This window comes from Falco rusticolus, chromosome 10 (genome assembly GCF_015220075.1).
Source record: "Falco rusticolus isolate bFalRus1 chromosome 10, bFalRus1.pri, whole genome shotgun sequence".
NCBI lineage: Eukaryota > Metazoa > Chordata > Aves > Falconiformes > Falconidae > Falco > Falco rusticolus.
Window position 1 is genome coordinate 2517596 of NC_051196.1, and position 23936 is coordinate 2541531.

The 23936-nt window shown below is 39.5% G+C and overlaps 1 protein-coding gene across 5 annotated transcripts in view; it reads left to right on the top strand.

The window, feature by feature from the left end:
• The window catches only part of LOC119154485 (toll interacting protein), a 66093-nt gene that overhangs the window by 39626 nt on the left and 2531 nt on the right, over positions 1–23936 (top strand). For 3 of the 5 annotated variants that reach the window (XM_037402062.1, XM_037402063.1, XM_037402060.1), the window contains 5 exons: positions 9415–9564; positions 13469–13651; positions 14756–14908; positions 15573–15663; positions 19435–19455. In XM_037402062.1, coding sequence (XP_037257959.1) covers positions 9526–9564; positions 13469–13651; positions 14756–14908; positions 15573–15663; positions 19435–19455 — 487 coding nt within the window. In that variant the 5' untranslated portion in view covers positions 9415–9525. Of the gene's footprint in view, positions 1–497; positions 522–9414; positions 9565–13468; positions 13652–14755; positions 14909–15572; positions 15664–19434; positions 19456–23936 lie in introns of those variants that run through there. The other 2 variants (XM_037402064.1, XM_037402061.1) reach the window with 2 other exon arrangements.

Here is a 23936-nt window from a genome sequence, read left to right on the forward strand (position 1 = left end):
TCCCCTCGGGCCGGTGCTGCGGCGCCGCTCGGCGGGGGCGGGCTCGCCCTGCTCGTGTCCCGCCCGCCGCGCGGTGGAGCGGGGCGAGCGCTCGCCGCTTGCCCGGGATGCGGGGGCGGGGGCGGGACAGCCTGCCTGCCTGCTGCTCCTCCGCCTGGCGGAGAGCCGCCGGGGAAGGGGGCGGCAGCCGCTCCTGCGGGGTGGGGGCGGCTCTCTGCCCACCCTTTGTCCGCGGCCTTCCGAAGGGTTGGGCGGCTTAAGCCTACCCACAGCTGAACCGCTGCGGAGCGGGGCAGAGCTCTGCGCCCTCAGGGGCCGGCGGGGCGCGCAGAGGCGGCCGCCCCCGGAGCGGTCACACGGCGGCGGGCCCGCGGTGCCGGGGTGGGTGCTGCCCCGGGCTAATGCTGCCCCGCGGAGGGGTGCGTGCTGCGGTGTAACATCAGCCCTCCGCTGCTGTGCTGTCCCTGTCCCCTGCTCTGGAAGGATCTGGTAGTCCTTGGCAAGAGGAGGTGGCTCTGCAGGTGACATAAGGTTTCTTAAACAATTTAAACGACTAGAAGCAGCAGGGTTTGCGTGTGCGCCTGTGCAGCCTCGGTGAAGCGCCACAGCACCGAGTTATTAAACTGCTGATCTTGGAAAACCGCATCGCTGTTTGGTGCTATCTCCTGGCAGTAACACTACACGATCATCGATTTAATTCCTTAACGTGCCTTATTTGTCCCGTCTTCAGAACAGAGTCCTTTTACAAGGATTGTGGTAATAGTTGTGGCGTTGGAAGAAAAGTTTTAAGTGGAAGATTAAGGTAATAAAGTGTTTTGTTGTCTCTTGATGGTGTCAAGAGAAGACACCAGCGGCTGGCCCCAGAGGTCCTGTGCAGCGCTGGGGGTGCTGGCACCCAGGTAGGATTCTGTCAGAGTGTACCAGGTTTTACTCAAAATAATATAAATTTCTGGAAAACGGTCAGAGTTTGTTTAAAAGTAATTTCACTTAGTCTTGGGTTTGTTGGGAGGAGATGGGGGAGACTGAGGGAATTGATGTGGGAGTAGGGACAGAAGGGACGGGTAACCAAGTGGTTTGGACAGAAGGGACGGGTAACCAAGTGGTTTGGACAGAAGGGACGGGTAACCAAGTGGTTTGGACAGAAGGGACGGGTAACCAAGTGGTTTGGACAGAAGGGACGGGTAACCAAGTGGTTTGGACAGAAGGGACGGGTAACCAAGTGGTTTGGACAGAAGGGACAGGTAACCAAGTGGTTTGGACAGAAGGGACAGGAGGCCTGGCCGCAGTCTGGGTTTGCGGGAAGGTGAAACTGCAGATATTTCTCTCTGCGATGTAGTGGCATTTCTTTTTGAGAGAAGTTTTACTTGCCTATGGTGCTAAGCACCTTGTTGGTATTCAGTGAAGTACTTTGAATATCTGCTTGGTTTAGGTTGATGAAATATTCTTCCTGGGCTAAGATTTTAGAATCTTCTTGGACATGGCTACAATCTTACAGATGTTTGATAATCATAACTGCCTAGCCTTTCTGAAATGTTTTAAAGAACGTGTATCACAACACTTGGAATGTTACTCTTCTAGATGTCTTATTTTAGAATTAACCAGGTGCTCCTGTATAAGCTCTTGGCAGTCTTTTGTTACTTAAAATTGATTTGAGTCTGACAATTGGAAAGGCATATGATGATTTATCTTGTACAACTTTGGCTTTTTGGTTTTAAATTTTTTGGGTTTTTTTCCTATATCTTCCTAACATTGTTGTGCACTCTTTTCTTCCTTGTCTTAACCGCTTTAGAGATTGGAGTATTTTTCAAATGACTTAAATTTTGCAGTATTAAGCTGCCATTCACAGGTCAGGATGTTGATAGGTTACATGCCAGCCTTTCTTAATTCTCTCTAGAGAAGATAGAATTCTACTTGTTTTTATATATACAGCTGCGTTACAAATGAATAGCCACTAAACGGTGCTAAAGGATTGGGAAACATTTTCTCTTTAGTGCTGGAGAGAACAGTTCTGTCCCTTTCTGTTTGAACAGGTGAGAAAACATTCAAGGTTGTTTTGTGCAGGTAAGAAAATAAAGTATGCTGCTATACTGTTGCCAGTCTTGTTCTTACACCTGTGCTTTCCAGTTTATGATGATGCTTATTTGGTGAATAATTAGAATTTCTGTTTGCTGTTAAGTTTTTCAGAAGAAACAGAACTGGAATTCACCCTGTCTGTTACTGGTAAATATTCTGCTAGAATACAGATTTCTCTGGCTGTTTTCAGGATGTTATGGAATCAGTGTGTTTCCACATTTTGTGATCTTTTGAGGACAGACTTGAAATCTAAACTGTGGCTGAATATATAAGGGCTGCTAAATGATATATTTTTCCAAGTGAGAGTTATTAATAATTGGTTTGATCAGGCTTCAGGTTAAATCTGAGACACCAAAACCTTGTATTTGTGATTCCTTAGCTAGCTAAGCAAATCCAAAATTAGTATCTGTGATTATTGACCATGCTGGCAAGTAGGTCAGATCCACCAAAATTAGATCAAGTACCAAACTAGGACTACCTGGATCTCTGCTCCCAATTTCCCTAATAATCACTACTCAGATGATTGGAAATCTTCTAATGGCCAGGCTATATTTATATTTATAATGACTTCTCTCATCTTGTCCTAATACTGTCATTTAACTATGTTAGTTTTGTTGTCTCTGGTATTACTGGAAGTTTTGTCGCGACTCTTCAGAACTTTGTTATCTTTTTTCTGAACAAAGGTGGTGAAGAAGCAATTCCTGTTTGTATTGTCCAGTACTGATACATGTTATGCTGTCACACAAGCAATTTTGAATACAAAGTCCTATAACCAGAATAATTGTGTTGATAATTTCGGGTATAATTGAATATTTTATTAGATATTTTGTTTCTTCCTAGAATGTGGATATATGTACTATTAAAATCTTGGTCTATGAATATGGAAATCTCATTAAGACACATTGTTGCAATCATTTCAGATTCCAGAAGTTGTTCAAAAAGTTGAGGGAGTAAGATGAAATTGAGTGTTTCTAAGCAAAATGTGAATTAATTTTTAAGTGCTGTGATCTGGTCTCTGGAGCATGTTCCTTTGACAGAAAATGTTGAGGGCAGCATTGATGATGCTTTGAAGTTCTTGCTTTCTACCAGGTAAAAGAAGTACCTTAAGACACTAAGTGACTTGTTTTCTGTTGCATTCAATGACATTTTCTTGTAACTAGGACTTGAAGGAAAGAAAGATTTGTACTGGTATGTCTAGTAGTAGAGTAGAAAAAAACAGAAGTCTGTTCCTGGAATTGATGGCAATTATCCTTCTTCTTAATGATAATCCCAATATGAATTTGGGGTTTTCCTTGTTTTGAGCTGTTTCTGTGGCTTTTCCCGATATTATTCCTGTTACCTTGAGTGCAGTCCAAATGCATGAAACTCAAATATGCTATAAATGCTTCTTGAATTTCAGATGTCTTATGGACACTCACTCTATCTGTAATTTTTAACGTCTGTTTATATACAGTAGTTCCTGCCATACTCTGCAAGATTTCAGAATTATTGTTTTAGTGAAGGAATCTCTTTTGATTATAATCAAATGGTTCATATTGATTTCTTCTTCAGTAAAACCAAACTTTCTTTATTAACAGTGATGCTTTTGCACGGTGGAATGTATTTTGCAAATATTTAAATGTTAGTGTCTTGGACTAATTTAGATGTGCTGGGAAAATCCAGAGGCAGCAGCTAGTGGCAAAATACTTGGTTGGCAGTAAATATAGGTGGTGTACTAGGGGGAAAGGGAAAATCCTATTAAGGTGATGACTGTAGGATCATAAAGTATTTACAGGTAGGCATATGGAAACAACAGAAGCAACAAAATAGATGGAAATTTTCTGGCAACAGGAAAAATCATAAGAACAGGAGAAGTGTCTGGTACCTTGCAGTACCTGACACATTTTTTGGGATGTTTAAAAAAAGAAAAACAAAACAACACTAAGAAAGCCCAAACGCAGAACCAAACAGCAGAAATCCATAAATGTAGTAAACTTAATTGCTGTTATTTGTTTCTGTGTCCATCTCTAAATGGAAATGCTTATGTAGAGCCTTTGAGTACAGTTCTACAGGAGTATAACCAGATGTGTCATGCTATAACATGAGTTAGGTAGAATCCTAGAACAGTTCAGGGTAGAAGGGATGCCAGGAGTCCGTGTTGTCCCACCTTCTTCTAAAAACATGGTCAATTTTTAATTTGGGCCAGGTTGCTCAGGGTTTTTTCTGGCAGGTTCTTCAAAATCTCTAAGGTGAGAGTTTTTGCAGTCTTGCTGGGCAGTTTGTTCCTTGCTGTGGTTGCCCCTGCAATTAATTTCTTTTCCCTCCTTATTTAATAGCAAACATCCCCTGTTTCAGTTTGACAGCTGAAGTCTCCTTTCTTCTTGCCTTGCATCTCAGAAGAGAACCTGGCTCTGTTTTCTTAATGACCTCCTCATAGATACTGGAAGCAAGGTGCATCCCAAGTTTCTTCTACTCTAAACAAATCCTCAGTCTGTCCTCACAAGTCTTGCGCTACAGCCCTTTTCATGGGCCATCCTGGTGGATCTTTGCTGGGCTTACTCAAGTTTATCATTTTTCATGTACTGCTGGCCCCCAAATGGGTTGCATTGTTGCAGATGTGGTCTAATGAGTGCCGAGCAAAGGGAGACAATTGCTTTCCTCAGCCTGCTGGCTAGGCTTCTGTGGATGTAGTGTAGTATGCTGTTAGGCTTCATTGTTGTGAGCGTGCTCTGCTCATTCATGTTCAGCTTGCTCTGCACAAGGATCCGCATGTTTCCCTCTGTAGAGCTGCACCCCTGCCAGTTGTTCTTTAGCCTGTGCTGGTGCCAGGGATTTTTCTGGCCAAAGTACAGGACTTTGCACTTGCTGAATTTCATGGAATTCCTGCCACTGAATTTTTTCTGTCTCTCTGGTTGTTGGTCCTGTCCTGAAGTATACCGGTCATTCCCCTGCCCCAATTTTTGTGTTGTCCTCAGAACTGATAAGGGTACATTCTGTCTTCACCTCTGGTTACTGATAAGGAAAAATATTAGACACATAAGTTAGTCTCAGCACAGACCTCTGAGAAGCTTTGCTTTTAATCCACCTCCGGCATCATTAACCACTGAACTTGTAACTTCTGAGCTCAGCAACCCAGCCAGTTTTTTCATCCGTATTGTTTACCAATTCTATTAATTTTATTGTATAAGGCAGCTGGAGTAATCAGGCTTTTTTTCTTTTCAAAGCCTTGGCAAGGGCTGGCCATTCCTACTCCCTGCTCTTTTCCTCATGTGTCTAGAAATGGCTTCCAGAAGTATTTGCTCTATGATTTTCTTACCAACCAAAGTGAAGCTGACCTGTCTGTGCTTCCTCAGGTCATCCTTCTTGCCCTTTTGAAAGCTGGGTATGAGATCTGTCTGTCTCCAGTCATAGGGAGCTTCCTCTAATCTCCATGACCTTTTAAAGATGAGAGAGACTAGCCTTAAAAAATATCAGCTAGCTCTTTCAGGACTTCTGGATGCGTCCTATCTGGTGCCGATTTTTCATTTGGTGTGCAAAACATAGAATAATAGTTCAAAATTCCTGCTCATTCACTCACTTGTTCTTACTTAGTGAAACCATTTAAAGGAGAATGGTTAGAACTTTTCTGAGTAGCTAGGTGTTTAAAGCTCTTTAACATGAAACTTGTTTAAACCTAGTATTAGAGTTTCTTGGTAATTGTTAGTGTGGAAACCTTATTTACAGTTCCCTGAGTGTGCTTGCCATGGCACATGGTTTGGTAAGTCAGGGTGCTTGTGGTTGTCTGGGGCTGTGTGTTCCCTTTCCCTCCCTGATGTATGTACTGGTACTCACATGATCAGTTGGTGAGGTAAGGGTCCTGATGACTTCCCTTTATCTCCAACATTTGTTTCATTTTCTTCTGTCAGCCCTCTGCACTAATGCACTTTAAAATTGCCTTGGCACCATTGAATGTTGTGCGAGAAATGAGGGTGAAAACAGGAAGGTGAGACTGAGACAGCCCAGTTCTAAATGAGCTTGAATAGCTGTGGAACATCGTGCTGCCTTCAGTCTGAAGGAGTTGAGATGCAGTTTTTATACCTGCAGTGTTTCACTTCGAAGATTCTCAAAAGTAGCCCTTAGGTGGTTGTAGCTGATAGGAGGGGCAATGTTATTGTGGTTTTAGATAATTCATATTTTTGAAAGGCAATGCTTGAAAGTTCCAGTAAAATTCAAATCTTATATTGAATATTTTTTTTTTGTTCTACAGCTAATGGCAGAGCAGGTTTGAATTTCATGCTATTTCTTAAAAGTTGTTACAGTGAGAGAAGTGCATTTGATGGGTGTTGAGTAGGATCGGTGATACAGGCTTGCCATTTAGGTCCTCCTGGCTTTAAAAACAAAAACTGTGGCTGAACTCTAGTTATGTAACTGTGTATTTTTGATTCAAGTTTGGAGGTGGCAGGAGCTTTTAAATGCTTCGAGGAAGACAAATTAGCCTGTTTTCTTTACAGATAAAAAGATGGCACACTACTGGTATGTCTCCATCAATATGGAATGAACTGATAATTAGCATAAGACCTTACTGAGTTGTGGATTTTCCTCAATAAGCACCTATCACCGGGACTTGTGTACCAGATCTTGGTCAGAGCTGAACGTTCAAGGTGGGAGCATATGGATCTCCTGTTCCCTGCTCTTCCTTTTGGAGGGGTTTACCACTTGGATCTTTTGAGGACTTAATTACACCAGCTGTTTTCAGTTTCTGTGTGTGTGCTTTGCAGTTCCAGAGTTACAAGGTAGCTTTCGTTGAGATACATGAATCACTTAGCTTAGATGCTGTAAGTAAACTTTGGTCTCCGTTGCAGATCTTTTTTGTCCCTTCTGGACCCCAGTATAGAGACTAGTTTATATATTTTATTTTGCAGCAGTATTTGGGTGACTTAACAATGTTAGAGTTCTGTTGTCCAATCTCCATGTTAAGATGGTGGAAATGTGACGCGTGCTATCCTGTTTTCTGAGAAGTTGACAGAGGGAGCTTGCACATGCGGGAATGTGATTTCAGGGCTGCAGGCACCACTTCTGACTGTGGGAAATCTTCGTGATGCTTACTCTTAGAGATGTTGATAATAGCAGATTTGAAACTTCCTAGAGGTCAGGGGCTGGAGGGGACCTGCTGTGTTGTAAATGGCACTGCCTTGCTAATTCTAGTGCCATTCCAAGTCTTTTGTAAATGGATTATGTTTTATTTTAAAACTTAACTCATTTTTTTATAATGTGTGTTCTACTGAGAAGGCTGTTACAAGACCCTGTCTAATTTCCAGCCTAACTTAATTAGATAAGCTTTCTTTTAATGTCAGTGCTATCTTTTAGCTTAGTTTTCTCCTTCTCCACACCTGGTTTCCCCCCTCCTACTTCTTAAAACTTAAACTACTTAAGATCTTAATTGCAAAATCTTAAGATGCTTGTAAGCAAGACTGGTTCCCACTTCTCCCTCCCAGTAGCCTAGCAGCAGGCATTCAGTACTTCCTTAGCTTTTTTGATAAACTTCCTTTCTGGCATGTAACACCTACTGTTGCCAGGATCCTGAGGCTCTCAGCAATAGTCACATACAATGTGATTTGGCAAGAGCTGCAGTTCCTGTCTCCAAGATGCAATCTTTACATGCAAGTGCTGTCTGATCTTCAAAAGCTATGTCCTAGAGGCCTGTTAACGTCTTAAATTATGTTCTGTAGGCTTGCATCTGCCGGAACACAATTGAGTAATCCTGCCTGGGATTGCAACATAAGCAATTGCACTGTCTTTTTGTCTTGATGCAGTGGACAGGTCTGTATTAAATATGTAAGCAACTCTATAGACAACAGGAATGAGTACAGCGTGATGATAGGTTTTATATACCACTTTTAAAATACTTTATTATAGAATTCTTGTTATTTAATGTGATGGTCTCACTAAATGTGTTATTAATAATGTGCACTGAGCATTTAAAAACCTAGAAACAACCCAAGTTGTTGAATTGACAGGAATAGAATTGACAAGTAATAGGTAGAAACTTCCCCTTCTCTTACCATAAAGCTAACAGAAAATACACAGTGGCTGCTGATTCATATTGGCACAGGTGACTGAATTCCTCTAGTGTGCTTCTGCTTTGAACTTTTCATGATGGTTCTTTCTTGTGATAAACCAGGTTTTGTATTCCTCCATTATTGCTTTGAGTATGGTGGAATTTTGTCCCCAGGGTTTGTTGCAGGCCGGCCATGCTTAACACTGGAAAGCATTAGGGCATCTTTGTTATGTTGAAGAATTCTTGGTTATTGTCCTGGTTTCAGCTGGGATAGAGTCAGTTTGCTTCCTAGTAGCTGGTACAGTGGTGTGTTTCTGAATTTAGTATGAGTATAAAGTTGGTAGCACACTGATTATTTTTTTTATTATTTTTTTTTTCGCTGCTGCTAAGTAGCGCTTACTTTAGGTCAAGGACTTTTCAGTTCCCTATGCTTTGCCACCGAGGAGGTGCCCAGGAAGCCAGGATGGCTGACGGAACCAGCCAAAGGGCTATCCTGTACCACCGAGCATCACGCTCAGTGTATAGACCCGGGGGAGTTGGCTGGGGACCACTGATCACTGCTCTGGGACTGGCTGGTGTCGGTTAGCGGGGGCTGAGCATCACTTGTCTGTCTTGGGTGTTATTTCCCTCTCTTACTGTTGTCTCCCTTTTAATTACTATTATTATATTATTACTGTGTTTTATTTAATTTCAATTATTAAACTGTGCTTATCTCAACCTGCAAGTTTTACCTTTTTTCCGATTCTTCTCCCCATCCTACCAGGGGGTGGGAGTGAGTGAGAGGCTGTGCAGTACTTAGTTGCTGGCTGAGGTTAAACCATGACAGTTATGTTGAAGAAATGTCCATATGGTTATGGTTCGTAGGAAACATTGTCTTTATGATCTGTCTTGAAGGTGACTGTGAACGTGACTTTTTCGAATGACAACAGTATGCTGTTTTGTCACAGGAATGATTGGATGCAACATGAGTGATAAGTGAAAGAGCTGGGTGCCATCAGCTGGCTTATGTGAATGGGTTAGAAGACTTGGTAGCTCTGGCTGTTGTATGGACTACTTACATGTTCAGTTGCAGAGCAGCCTTGCTCTGCATGTTGTACGTTTTTCAGAGGATTATGTTGGAATTTCGTGGTTTTGAAAGTATGAGAACATTCTCCACATGAGTTGACAGTTTTGTCATTTAACTAGTTCTTTGTTCATGCTGAGAGAACTAGACAAAATTCTGTTGAATGTTTTTGCTAAGCTTTTATTTATGTTCTGTCTTTCCCGTTATGAAATTGGAAGACTGAAGTTTGAAGGGCTTTTTTCTTTTCCTTCTCTTTTTTAAGGTCTATGTTGGTGAACTTCCTCAAGATTTTCTTCGCATTACCCCAACGCAGCAGCAACAGCAGATCCAGCTGGATGCCCAGGCGGCTCAGCAGCTACAGTATGGAGGACCAATGGGTACAGTGGGCAGACTCAGCATCACTGTAGTACAGGTATAAGCAGTACCTTCTTTGTACAATTAAATAATTGTAATTAGTTAATACAACTAATTTTTCTGATTGGTGGCTACAAAAATTTGAGTTACTAAGTGACTTTTATATAAGGAATGAGTAATTTTTAAAGACTTTGTAGCTATGTGTTACTGTACATCAGCATTTTGTCCAGCTTCATGTTTCATAACTGCATGGTACAGCAATTTCCTATAAACCTTGCTATTATAGCACATAATCAAATAATTTTTTTTTTTACAGAAGGCTTCTTGTAGAAACACTTAATATTGGAAGAACTGGAAATTTTGAGAATATTACAAGAAACTGCAGTTGCCTTACATATTTTTCCTGAAGTGACTGCTCTGTTCCATCCCAGTTTCCTGTAATGCATTTGCTGGTTTTCTTGGGGTTTTTTCAGGCTTTCTTATTAATCTCAAGTGCATAGTCCTAGCTCTTTATTTTCTACCTCCTCTTTTCCCTTGTTACCCTTCTTTCTTCTATTGACAGTACTGTATTAATGCATTCATTATGCATAAGATTTCAGGTTTTGAAACTTGTCTCAGCAAAATTCTGGTTGCCTACATTAACATACCAAATGTTCTTCATATTGACTTAACACACCACATCTACTTAAAAGTGCTCTTTTCAAGTCATTTTCTAAAAACATACCAATGAGATATTTAGCCTCAAGTTTTGCACCAAGGCTGGAGTAATACATGTATGGTTACAGCTTCCATGGTGAGGTCCTTACTGGGGAGCAAACCTATACAGGGTCTCTCAGGAAAAGAGGGACTGATCCTTCCTTTCTATGCGTTTCATTGGTCAGTTTGTTCCTTCACAGCTGATATCCGTCCTTTGCAACCTGGGGTCATGCTTTTTCAAAGTCCATTACTTCGAATGTCTAGACACTTGAACTGCATTCAGTTGCAGCCCTTTTTCTAGTTCTGATGAGTTTCCCAATCTGTGTTCAAAGAGTGTAACACTGGAAGCCTCTTGTGCAACTTTGATCAGCAGAAAAATGTTACCACTTCTAGAGCATAGTAGAAGAAGCTTTAGTATATTTTTTATTTTTTTTTTGCAGAGGTGGGGGTAGATGTTGCAGGTTAAAGCTCAGGCCTATAAGGAAATAAAACATTTATCAAGTAACAAGTCCTGTCTCTCTTGACTCTCTAGCAGTTTCTAACAACTTGTATGCTACTCCATAGGTTGTCCATCTTTGGCTATTTGCTTGGACAGCTTAAAGTGGTTTTTTATCATGGGATGTTGCTCCAGTCAGTATAGATGGTAGAAGTTCCTGTAGCAGATAAAAGGGGCAGACAGTACAGTGTTCAGGAACAAGGTTTGCATCTCACTGAGTGGCTGTGTACAGAAACATCCAGATCCCTGTTTGGATGGGTGAACTGACAGAGCTGATATTGGTCCTTATCAGGTTCAGTCCTTGTTTATTTTTAGGTGCTTATGCAGATAAGAAAAATCTTTGTTTTGCTTAAAGAATAAAGCCTAACGGCTGTTCATGATGTCATGCCTGTAAGTAACCACTTGTTACAGAATCACAGGATAGTTGAAGTTAGAGGGGACCTCCTGGAGTTTTAGTCCTGACTTCATCCCATCCCTATCCCACCCTGGCCAGTGCCTTAATCAAGGATTAAGGAGGATGTTACGTACAAGAAAAGGCTGAGAGAGCTGGGGAACAGGCTGTTGGGGGAATCTAAATGAGTAGTCCCCACCATCAGGTATTAGCGAAGAAGACAGCTAGGCTCTTTTCAGTACTATTTAGAAGAAAGGCAAGAGATGCAGTAAGCACAAATTGAAATATAGCAAACTCTATTTAAATACATGAAAAAACATTTTACTGTGAGAGTTGTCAGCCGTCAGGACAGGTTGCCCAAAAGTATTGTGAAGCTTCCATCCATAGAGACACTCAGAACTTGCCTGAGCGTTTGATCCAGCTTTGAGTGGGGAGCTTGGGCTAGACATAGTCTAGAGGTCCCAACCAACCTCAGCCATTCTGTGATGGCTTTTGAAGTGAAATCTTCAACTGTATTAGTGGCCCTTTGCTGGACTTGTTCAAGTATGACCGTGTCTTCTACTGGGCAGCCCAGAACTAAAGAGAACAGCACTCCGTATATGTTCTCCCCAGTGCTGAGTAGAAGGGATGATTGTCCTTGACCAGCCAGCTGTGCTTGTCCTAGTGCAGCCCAGGATGCTGTCTGTTGTCTTTGCTGCAAGGGTGCATTGCTGGCTTGTTTCCAACTTGGTGTCCACCAAGACCCCCCGGTGCTTCTCTGCAAAGCTGCTCTTCCACCAGGTAGCCTACAGCCTATAGTTGTACAGTGGTTATTCCTCCTCTGGGCAGAACGTTACATTTTCGTTTGTTGAACTTTGTGATTCCTGTCTGTGCACTTCGGCAGCCTGGCCTGGTCCCTCTGAATGGCAGTACAACCCCGAGGTGTCCCGAGAGATAGTCTTCTGTACCTGTCTCGGAGTTCATGGCAAGAAAGCTGTGGGAATCGTGGCTGTGTATTGAGGCATGTGGCGTTCTGGATAGGAGATTTACTATGGCTTAGTTAACCTGTGGAACATGAAAAACTGGTTGAAGTCTTTTGTATTTAAATATGTGTTGATAAAGCATATAGAGCAGCATGCCTTAATGCTGTTACTAAAAAAATGGCGGAAGATGAGAAAATAGGTTTGGGAAGGTACTTTACTGCTTTTCTTCCTTGCAGACATATAGGAATGGTGGTGAGTTTATCTAAGCACGGTTGATTGTGTCTTTCCTTTTGGTGAAGTTTGATAAACTGGTTAATCTTCATTATAAACTTTTTTATCTTTTATGATTAAACTGCTAGACTTCAGAGTCTAGAGAGTGAATAACCTAGGTGCCAACCTTCCTACTTTGTTAAGCTCACATTTACAAGAAACTGTTTTGAGGCCTTTCTCACCAGCTCTAACGTATAAATTACTGAACCAGCATGTTCCCTGAAGGAAAAAAGGGCTTTCCAGGCCAGAGCTTCATCCATTGTCACTAAATCGTACGCAAGTCTCAACTGTTCCAGTTCTTTAAATGTTCTGTAGGTGGGAGGCATCCTAGGCACTACGTTTTGTCACTTGTCTTACTATAAAAAGAGCTATAAGCTGCTTAGTACAAGTCAGGGAAGCACCATGTCCAAAAAAGTCTGATTTCTACTTTGCATATAGCTGTGCAGCAGTACTCTGTGCTGTCTTCAAGGCTGTCATCAACTTGGTTTGCTCTATTCCTCTGGTGTTACATCAAAAGGATCTTGGTTATCTTTTTGATTCTGTACCACATCTCTTTTTACAGTCAGGGAGAACTTGAGTTGCCCACTGAATTAAGTAATATCAAATGCTCACACTGAATTAAGTAAGTTTTTAATCACTTCCGAAAGTATGATCTACTAGATCTTTACCTCAGTTAAACTGCTGTTGCAGTTTGTGCTTTTGTATTGTGTGATATTCTTGAAGCTACTGGATTTCTGTATTTCGTCATTTAAAAGTACTTCAGGGACAGGCTACCTATGGCAGTAAGTTGATTGTATATTGGAGAGCCAATATCTAGACAGAAATTGAAGTTGTTGCCATTTCCTTGTAATCATACAGCTTTTGGTTTGGTATGAAGTAACTAACCTTCAGTTACTTATGAAGATGTGTATTTTCTACAGCAGTCAAGTTAACTAGAAGTTCCCTTTTCAAGGTCTCCCAGACATTTAGTGGTGTCATTGGCTTATGTTTTAACTCTGAGTGCTGTTTTTCTTGACATTTTCTTTCCTGTTTACCTCATAATTGAATCTAGTCCTTTTTCAGTGTTTGATTCTTTGTGAACTAATATTAATTACCTTCTCAAGTTATGGTTAATATTACATGCTTACAGGCTTTCTTCTTTTTCCAGGCAAAATTGGCAAAGAACTATGGAATGACCCGCATGGATCCATACTGTCGAATACGGCTGGGGTATGCTGTGTATGAAACTCCAACAGCACATAACGGAGCCAAGAACCCCCGCTGGAACAAAGTGATTCAGTGCACTGTTCCCCCGGGTGTGGACTCTTTTTATCTAGAGATATTTGATGAGGTCAGAACTACTATATTTTTCCTTCCTCCCCATCTCCTGTGTTTGGACTGAGGTTTGGGTGAAATCTTGCAAAAAAGGATTGAGTTACCAAAGGCTGTTTCTTAGCTGTGCTGTCTGGGAGATGATAAATTTTTTTCAGAATCCCAACAGCAGCAATCCATAAGGCTTTACTCTTCCCCAGGAATATCAGAGCTGTTACTTTGGTAGCTGATAAAGGGCATTAGCAGGGTTCCGTGCAAAGGAAGAGAAGCAAAAATGTCTTGAGTGGTGGTTAAGCTCCTCTTCACTATCAAAATGCCCTGAAGCCTTATATTCTGTACTGTCCCTATTAAAAATAGCCTGTTTATACAATGCTGTTTTACTCGGAAATTCTTCGGTGTTATTCTAACCCACAAGGAGCTTGGAAGCTTTCCCAAGTTCAGAAATGCTGAGAATATATGTCAAATATAGACTGTGTGTAGTCACTAGGATTTATTTGCAGAAACTTAAGAGTCTGCAACTGATGCTGAGGTCTGTGGTTTGCCTCTTTTTTTTTGCTGCCTCTCTTACTGTGTGTTAAAACTTGACACTGCAGCAGCTGTGCAGTCATTATGCAAGTGAGGCTTTTGGATGCTATTTCCTGGGCTTGGTTGATGAGTTGAACTGTCTAGTTTCGTGGCTGCAGCAGGAGTGGCAGGAGCAGTACTCGTATCTGCTCTTGAATTACTGGAGCTCACAGCCTTTCATAGTGCTGTGAACAGAAGCTGTTTACATTCATTTAATGGCCTCTAATACGATGTCGCTAGATTCACGCAGGCTATGCTGATAAACATATGTTTTATTTCTAGAATTGTTCTGTTCTAGGTTTTCAGTTTTTTATCATTAAATATCTGCAATCAGTCTATTAATTCCACTCTAAGTATTATTCATCCTTGTTGGAAAGGAGATGGCTGCAATATTTACTGACACTTCAGTAGTTTCAAAACTAATGACTTGAAACCAAAATTGATAAAATTAAATAGCATAAAACTGAAGTCAAGAATAATTTTAAGATTATTTTTTTCCAGTATAATTAAGTTGATAATATGTTTGGGTTTTGTTTTTTTTTTTTAAATTATATCCCAGCGGGCATTTTCAATGGATGACCGTATCGCTTGGACACACATTACAATACCTGAGTCTCTGAAACAAGGAAATGTGGAGGATGAATGGTATAGCCTGAGTGGAAGGCAGGGTGATGACAAGGAAGGAATGATTAATCTGGTTATGTCGTATACGGTAAGCTGAGCCTGGAGTGGGAGTAGGAAGGGAGAAAAGCTTCTTGGGTAGTGAGAGGGAGATACTTTAAGGTTGAAGTAGAAGTAGTTCCATAGCACCTTACCGGGTGTTTGTGTGTACTAGTGTTTAAAATAATATATAAAATTATACTGAACTTTGTGATTAGCAGTTGAAAATATTACTTAAGGCAGTAAATACTTTTTGGTTAGGTTGTAAATGGGTGTTTATCTGGTTTACCTAAAAAATAATTGACTTGAATTAAAATTTGCTGCTAGGACCATTCAGGTTTGCTCTAAGATAAAATTTATGATTAGTATGTTGTGTAGTCAATTCTCAAGAATAAGATATGAAAGCTGATTAAACCTCTGTTTTGAAATAATTGGCTTCAGTGAGAGAATTTGTGAAACTGCTGCAGAACGAAAGTTTGACATGATGTGTTTACATTGATTTATGGGCAAATTAATTGCCATTTAAAAGGATGGTAGTTCAGTTAATTTGCCAGAGATTTTGCTTAATATAGTTTAGCACTTAGTATAGTCATATTGTAATATTGAACCTGGATTTGCAATGTGACGCTTTGAAAATACTGCTTTAATTGTTTTAATTGCTGGTTTTGCTTTGTTCTATTTCTTGAGTAGTTCTAATCTGTGTTTTCTGTGTCCAGTCTTTGCCAGCTGCCATGATGATGCAGCCGCAGCCAGTGGTCCTGATGCCCACTGTGTATCAACAAGGAGTTGGATATGTGCCTATAGCAGGTATGTTTTCTTTCTGTGAAGACTCTTAAAACTTCCAGATGAAGGGTTTTGCAGAAATAACTACCAAATTTCTCCTATTTTTTCAGAATGGGAAGGAAGCTATGAGAGATTTGTCCTTAACTGCTTTTCCCATTATATGTTCTTGGGAGGGGAGGAGTGAGTGAATTCGGTGTAGGTCTGCTTTCAGTATTGTACCCTGTTTAAGGGAGCTGTGTCGGTTTGATTGAATGGCTTAAAATGACTATCAAGTTGGAACAAGTAACTTGAAGGCTTCTCTTTTTGAATATTTATTTTAGACTGTCAGGTCACTGAATAATTAAATACCATCAGGCTGCGCTCTAATGTGTGCTTATTTAAACGGTGGCAATCCATGTATGAAACTCTTCAGACATCAGAAAGTGCCCCAGATGACTTGTGCTGTCAGACCTGCAGCTTAAATAGCCCGTAAACAGATTGACTCTTCTGTGGTCTTTGAAGGTGCTTTGTTGGAAGCTTGCTACACAGCATGGGGAGTGTGTAGCACAGCGAGTGAAAAATGTTAGGAAGCTGAGATCGTTAACGTAAATAATCAAGAAGAGCTAAAGCAGGTATTGTCAGTTCTCTTGGTCTGTGCAAAGTAGGTTTTGGACTTGTATAGAAAGATGTGTTAATTTTGGGTTTGTAACTTTTCTATCAAAAATGAAAAGTTTAAAGTATGTAAATAAGCTTGAATTTGCCCTACTTACATAACTGATAAGTAAAGTTCACTTGGGTTTTTTGTGTCTTTCACTTACAGCTCTTAAAAACTCCAGTTTGCATGGAGATTTATTCAGTTATATGCGTACTTCTTAAATAAAACAAGATACAAATTTACATATTTTGAATTTCTTTGCATACAAGTGCATGAATGAGTGATAAGAGTGTGTGGGACCTAACTGTGGTGCTGGAGGCTGACAACAGTTCTGTTGTGTGAGTTTTTTAAAGACTCAATTTCTGATTGAATTTGAAATTTCATACTCTGTAAAGGATCATACCTCCTGTTTCATTTGTACAGAGCTAAGTTAGAGCAAAACATGGAAAAAATCGGTTACATACTTCTTTTCCTGGATGAAAACATGCAGTTTGCTTCGCTTGAAGTGCTTTTATCCCTATAGCTTAATTATCAGGATTTAAGTCTTGCTTGCTTTGCCAATGAACTGGTTCCAACTTATGCGTGCTTCCTGAAGTGTGATGCCATTGTGGTAAGCCAGACTTATCTGTAGCTTTTCTGTGTTTGAATTAGATACCATACATTTTTTGCTTATAGATTCATTGCATCCCTATATGCTGAAGCAGTTGGTGAACTTCAAACATGCTTAGCTCGTGTATGGTTGAAAGAAAAACAATAGCTGGGGTGGTACATATAGCAATGTAATAGAAGGTGCTGTAGAACTTCTTGAACAGATCAACACGAGAATATCCCTATTGCAAAATTACTGTGCCAGCCAGAGTACGAACAGCAGAAATGACAAAGAGAGTACTTTCAGGTATAATTGAAAATAGACGTAGAACTGAACAGATAAAACTGATATTAGACCTTCAAAATGGAAAAACAAGTACAGTGGTGCATCTTGATGTTCAGATCTTATGTTCTGCAGATTTTATAATTTGGAGAATATTTTTGGTAATACTTCATAAATCTATTTGGACAAGTAAAGAAATAACTAATGTTTAGCAATTGACAGTAGTGCCTGACATTCTAGCATGTAAGAATTTTCCTTTATGTGCCAATTTTATTGATCTGTATGTTGGAGCTGTGCCCTTCTGCAAAGTTCCAGCATGTTTGTTTTAATTACTGCTATGATAATCTTCTGTATTGAAAATTCTTCCTGATTCTGTGACTTGTATTTGTAAAGCATTGCAAAGATGTACCCTTGGATTTGAACTTTTGTTCTAGGAAAGCTTAAATGTACTCCTTTAACTTCATAAATGCCAAACTTACTACGAGCCACCTTTGACCTATTTTTGGTGGTTATGATTTTTTTTTTAATGTTACTGTGCTTTGAGTTTGCTGGTTTAGAATTTCTGTGGGCACCATCAAAATTTCTCAAAGCACTGTGAGTTTTAAAGCTTTTGCCGATTCACTAATCAATGACCCGCTCATAATAATTAGATGGATGGTTAGGTTTGGACTTTGAAAGTGACTTGACTTCAGAATACTTTTACTGTTTCATACATTTAATGGTATGGCTTAATAAAAGTAATTTCAAATTATAAAAGGAACCAGTAGTGCATCTTGGAAGACCCGGAGTAATGTCAGAATGTTCTCTGTATATGAGCTAGGGGCTGCTCCTGGGTTCTGTATCGTCTTGCAGCAAGGCGCCTGCGAGCTGCTGGCCCTCCCTGCCCAGCTGAACCGATCGTACCCCGGGGGGAGCTCTGCCGTATGCTTCCTTTGGAACCCTGCAGGGTTGTCTCTCTTTTTGAGGCTGCCTCAAGAAGAGCAGTGGTAGAACATCAGTATGAAAGGAGGAGATTCTGCTGTTGGGCAAGACTGTAAGAGTCTAAATCTTATCTATGATGGAAGTACAGTGAGTGGACTAAAATGATTATCCAGACAGTCTGAGTTACTTGTTAATGTCCAAAATAATTGTGCTGTAAGAAGAGATGGCATTAAGTTAAATTTAGCAGTGTCACAAAGGCCAAGTTGTTTTTATGTAACAGAAAATTTTTGTTCAAAACCAAGTATACGTAACTAACCTTCTAATAATGAAGGTTGAAGCAACTAATTCCTCATGCTTATCATGCAAGCGGAGGTAAATAGTAGGAGCAAGCACTTAGTCACTGTGTTAAGCACATGAAGCTTGAAATGCCAACACAGGTAATGTTCTTTTCCCCACATTTGATGGTAGATGTTACAGAGCTGTGGTGAGAGCAGAAATGGCCGCAGAATATTCTTGCACCATGTTGATTAATTTCAGAAGTTTTAAAAATGAAAAACTTGCTGACAATAGCACTAGTTGCTACAAACTGTAGTTGCCATAGATGATACATCTGTGGATTGTTTCGGAAAATTTGAACTTGTCAGTCCTGTTGCTCTTATGGAAGTTATGTTTATCTACCTGTTTGTTTTTCTAAAGATTACTTAGTTTAGGCTGTAGAAGGTTGTGGTATACTAGTTGCTTACAGTCCAGGCTGATCTTGATAGCGTATCAGAGACAGTAAGCTAAGAAAAGTTAGTTCAATAATCAAGACATATTTCTTACCAGCTAAGTATTCGTGGGATAAATCAGCAATCTATTTGTACTTACCTTACAGACACCTGTGCATTAAAACCTCATGTGTTTCAATGCCCTATCAGAGTCCAGAATATCATTTTTTATTGAGGCAAAGGTGTGTGTGTACACCTTATTTCTCTAGGTGTCTGTATTGAGTTTCATGGGTTACTAACGTCACAAACTATTTGTTGAGAAAACCATGGATGTGTGTTGTCCTTTGTGGGCTATAAAATATAATCCTTGCTGCAGACACCTGGTGGTTTACTTATTTTGAAAAGATTTCCTCTGTTACTTTTGTAAAAACAGCACATTTAGGAAATTTGTTCAGAGTGCTGAAGCAAATTAGTTGGTAGACTGAATCCTAGCAGCATTTAGTTTTTGATATGAGGTAGTTCAGGTTTTACCCAATTGCCTCAGTTTATCCAACTTTCACCTTTGGAAGCTAAATGATTAATTTCCTTTTGAAAATAGATTAATATTTCTTTCCCGTGTCTTATTCCTTTCCCCTTGCCCCTTCATTTTCACCTATCTTTAGGGCTTGAGTACTTTGCTCTGGGTAAGTTTCCAAGCTCTTACCTCACTCCCATCCTCATTGACTCGAGTGTCTTTGCATGAACTCATCTAAACAGCTTTATTTGTTACAGCAGACTGTATCACAAGGTATTGCCACTGGGATGTCACAATAGAACAATTCAGGGCATCTCCTGGAAATTGTTATAGCCCCTCTAACCTCTTGGAAAGTCTTAAAAGGCATCTGCTCAGCTTCAAGCTGTAATAGTTAAAGTAATTGGCGGTAATGGTGTGAAGGATAAAATGTGATTTGATGGTTCTGAAACTGTTCTGTGTCAGAGAGCTGGTTTCCTAGAAGAGAAACTGATCTTGAAACTGTTCTGCTGCTGCAAGGTTTGGGGAGAAGCAGGTGATGTCACGACTTTTTGTAAACTTGAGAGTGAAGAAAGAACTTGGTTCTGGAATGACATTGAGAAGACAGCCTATCAGTTGCCTTCTGTTAATCTTCAAATAAGCCTTTTTTCAAAAAGATAGCACTCTCTTTTTTTCATCAGTGTATATGTTTCGTGCACATCTTTGATCCATGTCAAGTTAAGCATCTGTCTAGAAGTCTGAAGGCAAATTATGTTATAGGAGATCAATTTTCCTTCAATTTAGACTTACTTTACTATGACATCTTTGATTTTGAATTGTGCAAAGATATTGTGACATCCTCAACTTTGATAAAAGCATTGGTGTTCAATCAAGTATGTTCAGAAAATTCTAGAATTACTCCTTGCAAGATAAAATGCCATTTCATGATGCTCTGAGTTTTAGAAATATGGAGTAAATAAAACTGATGTGGTTGTCACAATTTGGTTTATTCTGAGCAGTGGAACTGCAGAATTTTTCTGTGGGTCTGTACGCTTCGCTGTTCTAGTAGTTTGCAAAGAAGCAACTTTTTTTTTAAAAAAAAAGGAATGGTGGTATACATATTTTAGCACTGATTTTCCTGCAGCAAATATCATTAAGTTCTATTTGTGTATTTTTAAAAAGGATACCGATTTCTTCATTTAAATGGAAGAATTAGTGTTGAGAATGTTCCCGAGTTTACTTTGAAAGGGACTATGCATGGGACAGAGTAAAAACGAGTGAAGAAATTAAACACCAGGGCACTGAACCAGAAAAGAAAATAAAAAGTGTGTAATGCCTTGTGTGCAGGTAGAAAAAGTTTACCCTGTTAATTCTGCTTTGATGCTTCCATTGGCGCTCACAGCGATTGACTTGCTGTTGTACGTGCTTGTTTCATGTATTGGAATGTCACTGCTTATGTCAGCATGTTTGCCATTGCCATTTCACTGAACTGGAAAACTGCTTCATTCTTCTGATTTATAACACTTACCTAATATCTGAGAGCAAAATGGGAACGTGCAATTCCATTGACAGTGAATTCTTACGTGGTTTAGTTTGTTTTCACCTGTTAGGGAAATGAGGTGCTTAATATGTAAAGCAACTTTTTACTGAACATTTAATAACTTTAGCAAATTATATATATGCAGTCATTAGAGAAAGTTATAATAAATGCCAAATTTTAGTGTGTAGTTCCTTCAAGCTTATGCTTAAGTCTTGCTTACTGTTTTATAAATCAGAAATTATAGATGCTTTTAGCCTGAGTGTGGAACAAAGCAAAAAACCAAGGGACTCTTTACATTGGTATTTGTATAGCTTGAATGTTATGTTTTGTAACAAGTAAGCATTTATTATGGAGGGTTTTATTAAGAATCACTGTGATAGTAACACCTGTTTGTATATAGTGTAGTTATAGACAGCATAAACTAATTCTAGAACTGTTAAGAGCTGAGAAAATAGGTTTTGAAATTCTTCAGTGGAAAACAATGCTATTAAGAACTTTGTCTCTAAAATCAATAATGTAGATTAAAAATAATACTGCCTGTACAGCTATCTAGTTTCATAATTATCTTGTTTTGGTGAAAGCAGTAAGAAAAACTGTGCTGATCTAGATTTATTTTTTTAATATTTTTTTTTTACATCTACAAGACACTGAAACTATTGGTAAGCTGTAGGATGCTGTGGTACTCAGTGAGCCTCATGTTTCATTTGGATTAATATTTTTAAAGTGACCGGTATGGGCAGTTTCTACACAAGTTAGGCTGATAGTTGGATAATCTTGGGGTGCTGGTGACTTACTAAAGAATTTTAGGAAACTTTAGATGTAAAACACAACTTCCATTGCTCTGTTCTTTCAGGTACTTTGCAACTTTTTTTTTTTGAGGCCATGTGTCTTTGTTCACCTGTTGTAAATATCTAGATTTTTTTGTAGGAAATGTGAGGAAGGAGTTGAGACTTGTTGAAGCTATGGAAGAGGCAGTCTGAAATGCTGCTCGATACGATTATTGGGTAAAGTCCGTTTGCAGTGTTGAGGAGGACTGCACAGTGGTTTGACTCCAGGGTGCACACGTGGTCTGATTTGCCATATGTTCAAACACATAGTGCCAGACAGAATTCCAGGGGCCGTAGTCCAAATGGCATAAGAAGCTCTAGAGCTAAATTTTAGGCTGCTGTGGAAGAGGCGATAGGTGTCCTGGTGGTGTGGCCTGGCAGAGACGTGGTTCCAATGTGTAGGTAATAAATGTATGGTGAGAAGGACACTTCTTTAGTTGCCAGCATGAACCATTTCAAATAGGTGCAGCCTGTACATTAGACTTAAAGCATCTAGTTTCTTTTTTGCCTCTAATAAAACTTAAGATGATTACAAGGGGAATTTTAAAATCAAAATTGGAGAACATTGGTGAGTATGGAGGTGCTTACAATTCAGTAATGCATCCCTTCAGATAGGACAGAAGTCCAGGGTGAGGAAAGAAATAGCAAAGAGTATGTTAAGTAAAATCACATTTGCAATGTATGCAGTCAAACTATATTCAACTATAGTACCTTTTGAGCCAGAACTGATGTAAGTTAAGATGAGTTTAGCCGATACAACCTTGAATGTGAATTTTAATACAGCTTATTGAAAGAAGATATTCACTGAGATACTAAAATTATGTATGTTAGTGAGCATAGACATTTTTAATGAAATACATCAAAGAAAATCTGGAAAGGCAAGGTAAGTATTGGAATTGCTCTTTGCTTTTTTTTTTAGGAGATACTAAGTCTGAGTAAAGTAGTACAATGTAGTCTCAATGTACTTGATCACTTAAGTACTTGCAGTCATTATGCTGAGATGAGGCTGCAAAGAGGCATACTTGAAAACTATGTTGGTTGTAGGTTTGCTTTATGTTATTATGCTTTTTGAGCAGTTAGAATTCCAATAGAAGACAAGCAGCTTTTGATCTACTCCTGAGTAATATATGAAACCTGGTTCAAAAAGTATCTTATTTTGAAGATGTATGATAGTGGTGACGCTAACAGTTCACCTTTGTTTAACTTAAAAAGCAGTAATTGAGATTAGCTTGCTTTTTTTTTTAAACTGGTGTACTAAAAACTATGTAAAAAATGTTAGCTTCTCAAAGTAAATGTATGCCAGATTTAAAAAAAAAAAAAACTCCCTTGCTGAACCCTAGAAAAATCCTCTGCTGTACAACAGTAAAGTGGTTTTGTGCCAAAAATTGGGACATCTGCCCGAATAAGGGAATGTGAGAGAGTTAAATTACGTATTAAATCTAAACAGGTAATAAGGTTGGATAACAAAGCTTTTGAAGATCAAATGTGTAAGGAGTGTAGAACTATTTATGTTAAAGAAGCAGAGAACCTAGAATCGTTCAGGTAATTAAGTGACTCTAAAGATACAAGTATGTAAGGGAGTACAAAAAAAAGCCGTTTGGAACATGAGACCATAGCATGGGGGAGGAAGAGACACATAATTGTTAAGATGATCAGTAAAAAAATGCAGGTAAGAGACATTTGTTCCCAGTCTTGCATTTCTGATACATTTTTTTTTTTTTTACCAATTGCAGTATGTAACCTATTGCTTAATTAGCCTTGCATTCAGAAGACTGGAGGGTAGCAAACTGAGAATTCTTTTATGAACAGTTCTGAGGTAACTGTTTCCTATTGCGTAGACAGATTAAAACCTATGGAGATTAGAAAGAGCTGATTAAAACAACTAACTAGGTTAACTTTAGGAGAAGGGGACATGGTTAGGTAGGGAAAGCTCATACCTTAGAAACTGTAGGCGTATGAGTATGTGGGTAAGGATCATGTGGTCTGTGCATATCATCTTGCCAGCTGCATTTTGAACACGTTATTTGCAAGGACTCTTCCTGTCATATGATGCTCTGATACAATAAAGGTCCTCTTGTGGTTGTAAGAGCTATTTTGAAAAGCTGATGAACAGATAAAGATAAGTAATGAGTCATCCCCTAATGGAGGGAGGCCTTTGGTCTGGGGGGTGCATCATATTTTTTAAAAAAACTAATTGAGGGAAGGGGGCTAACAGGCAGTTTGTCAAAACAAAAACTCTTAGCAATTTATGAAATCTCTGACTGCAGCAGGTTGCAGAAGGATCTTACAGTAGTAAATGGGAAATAA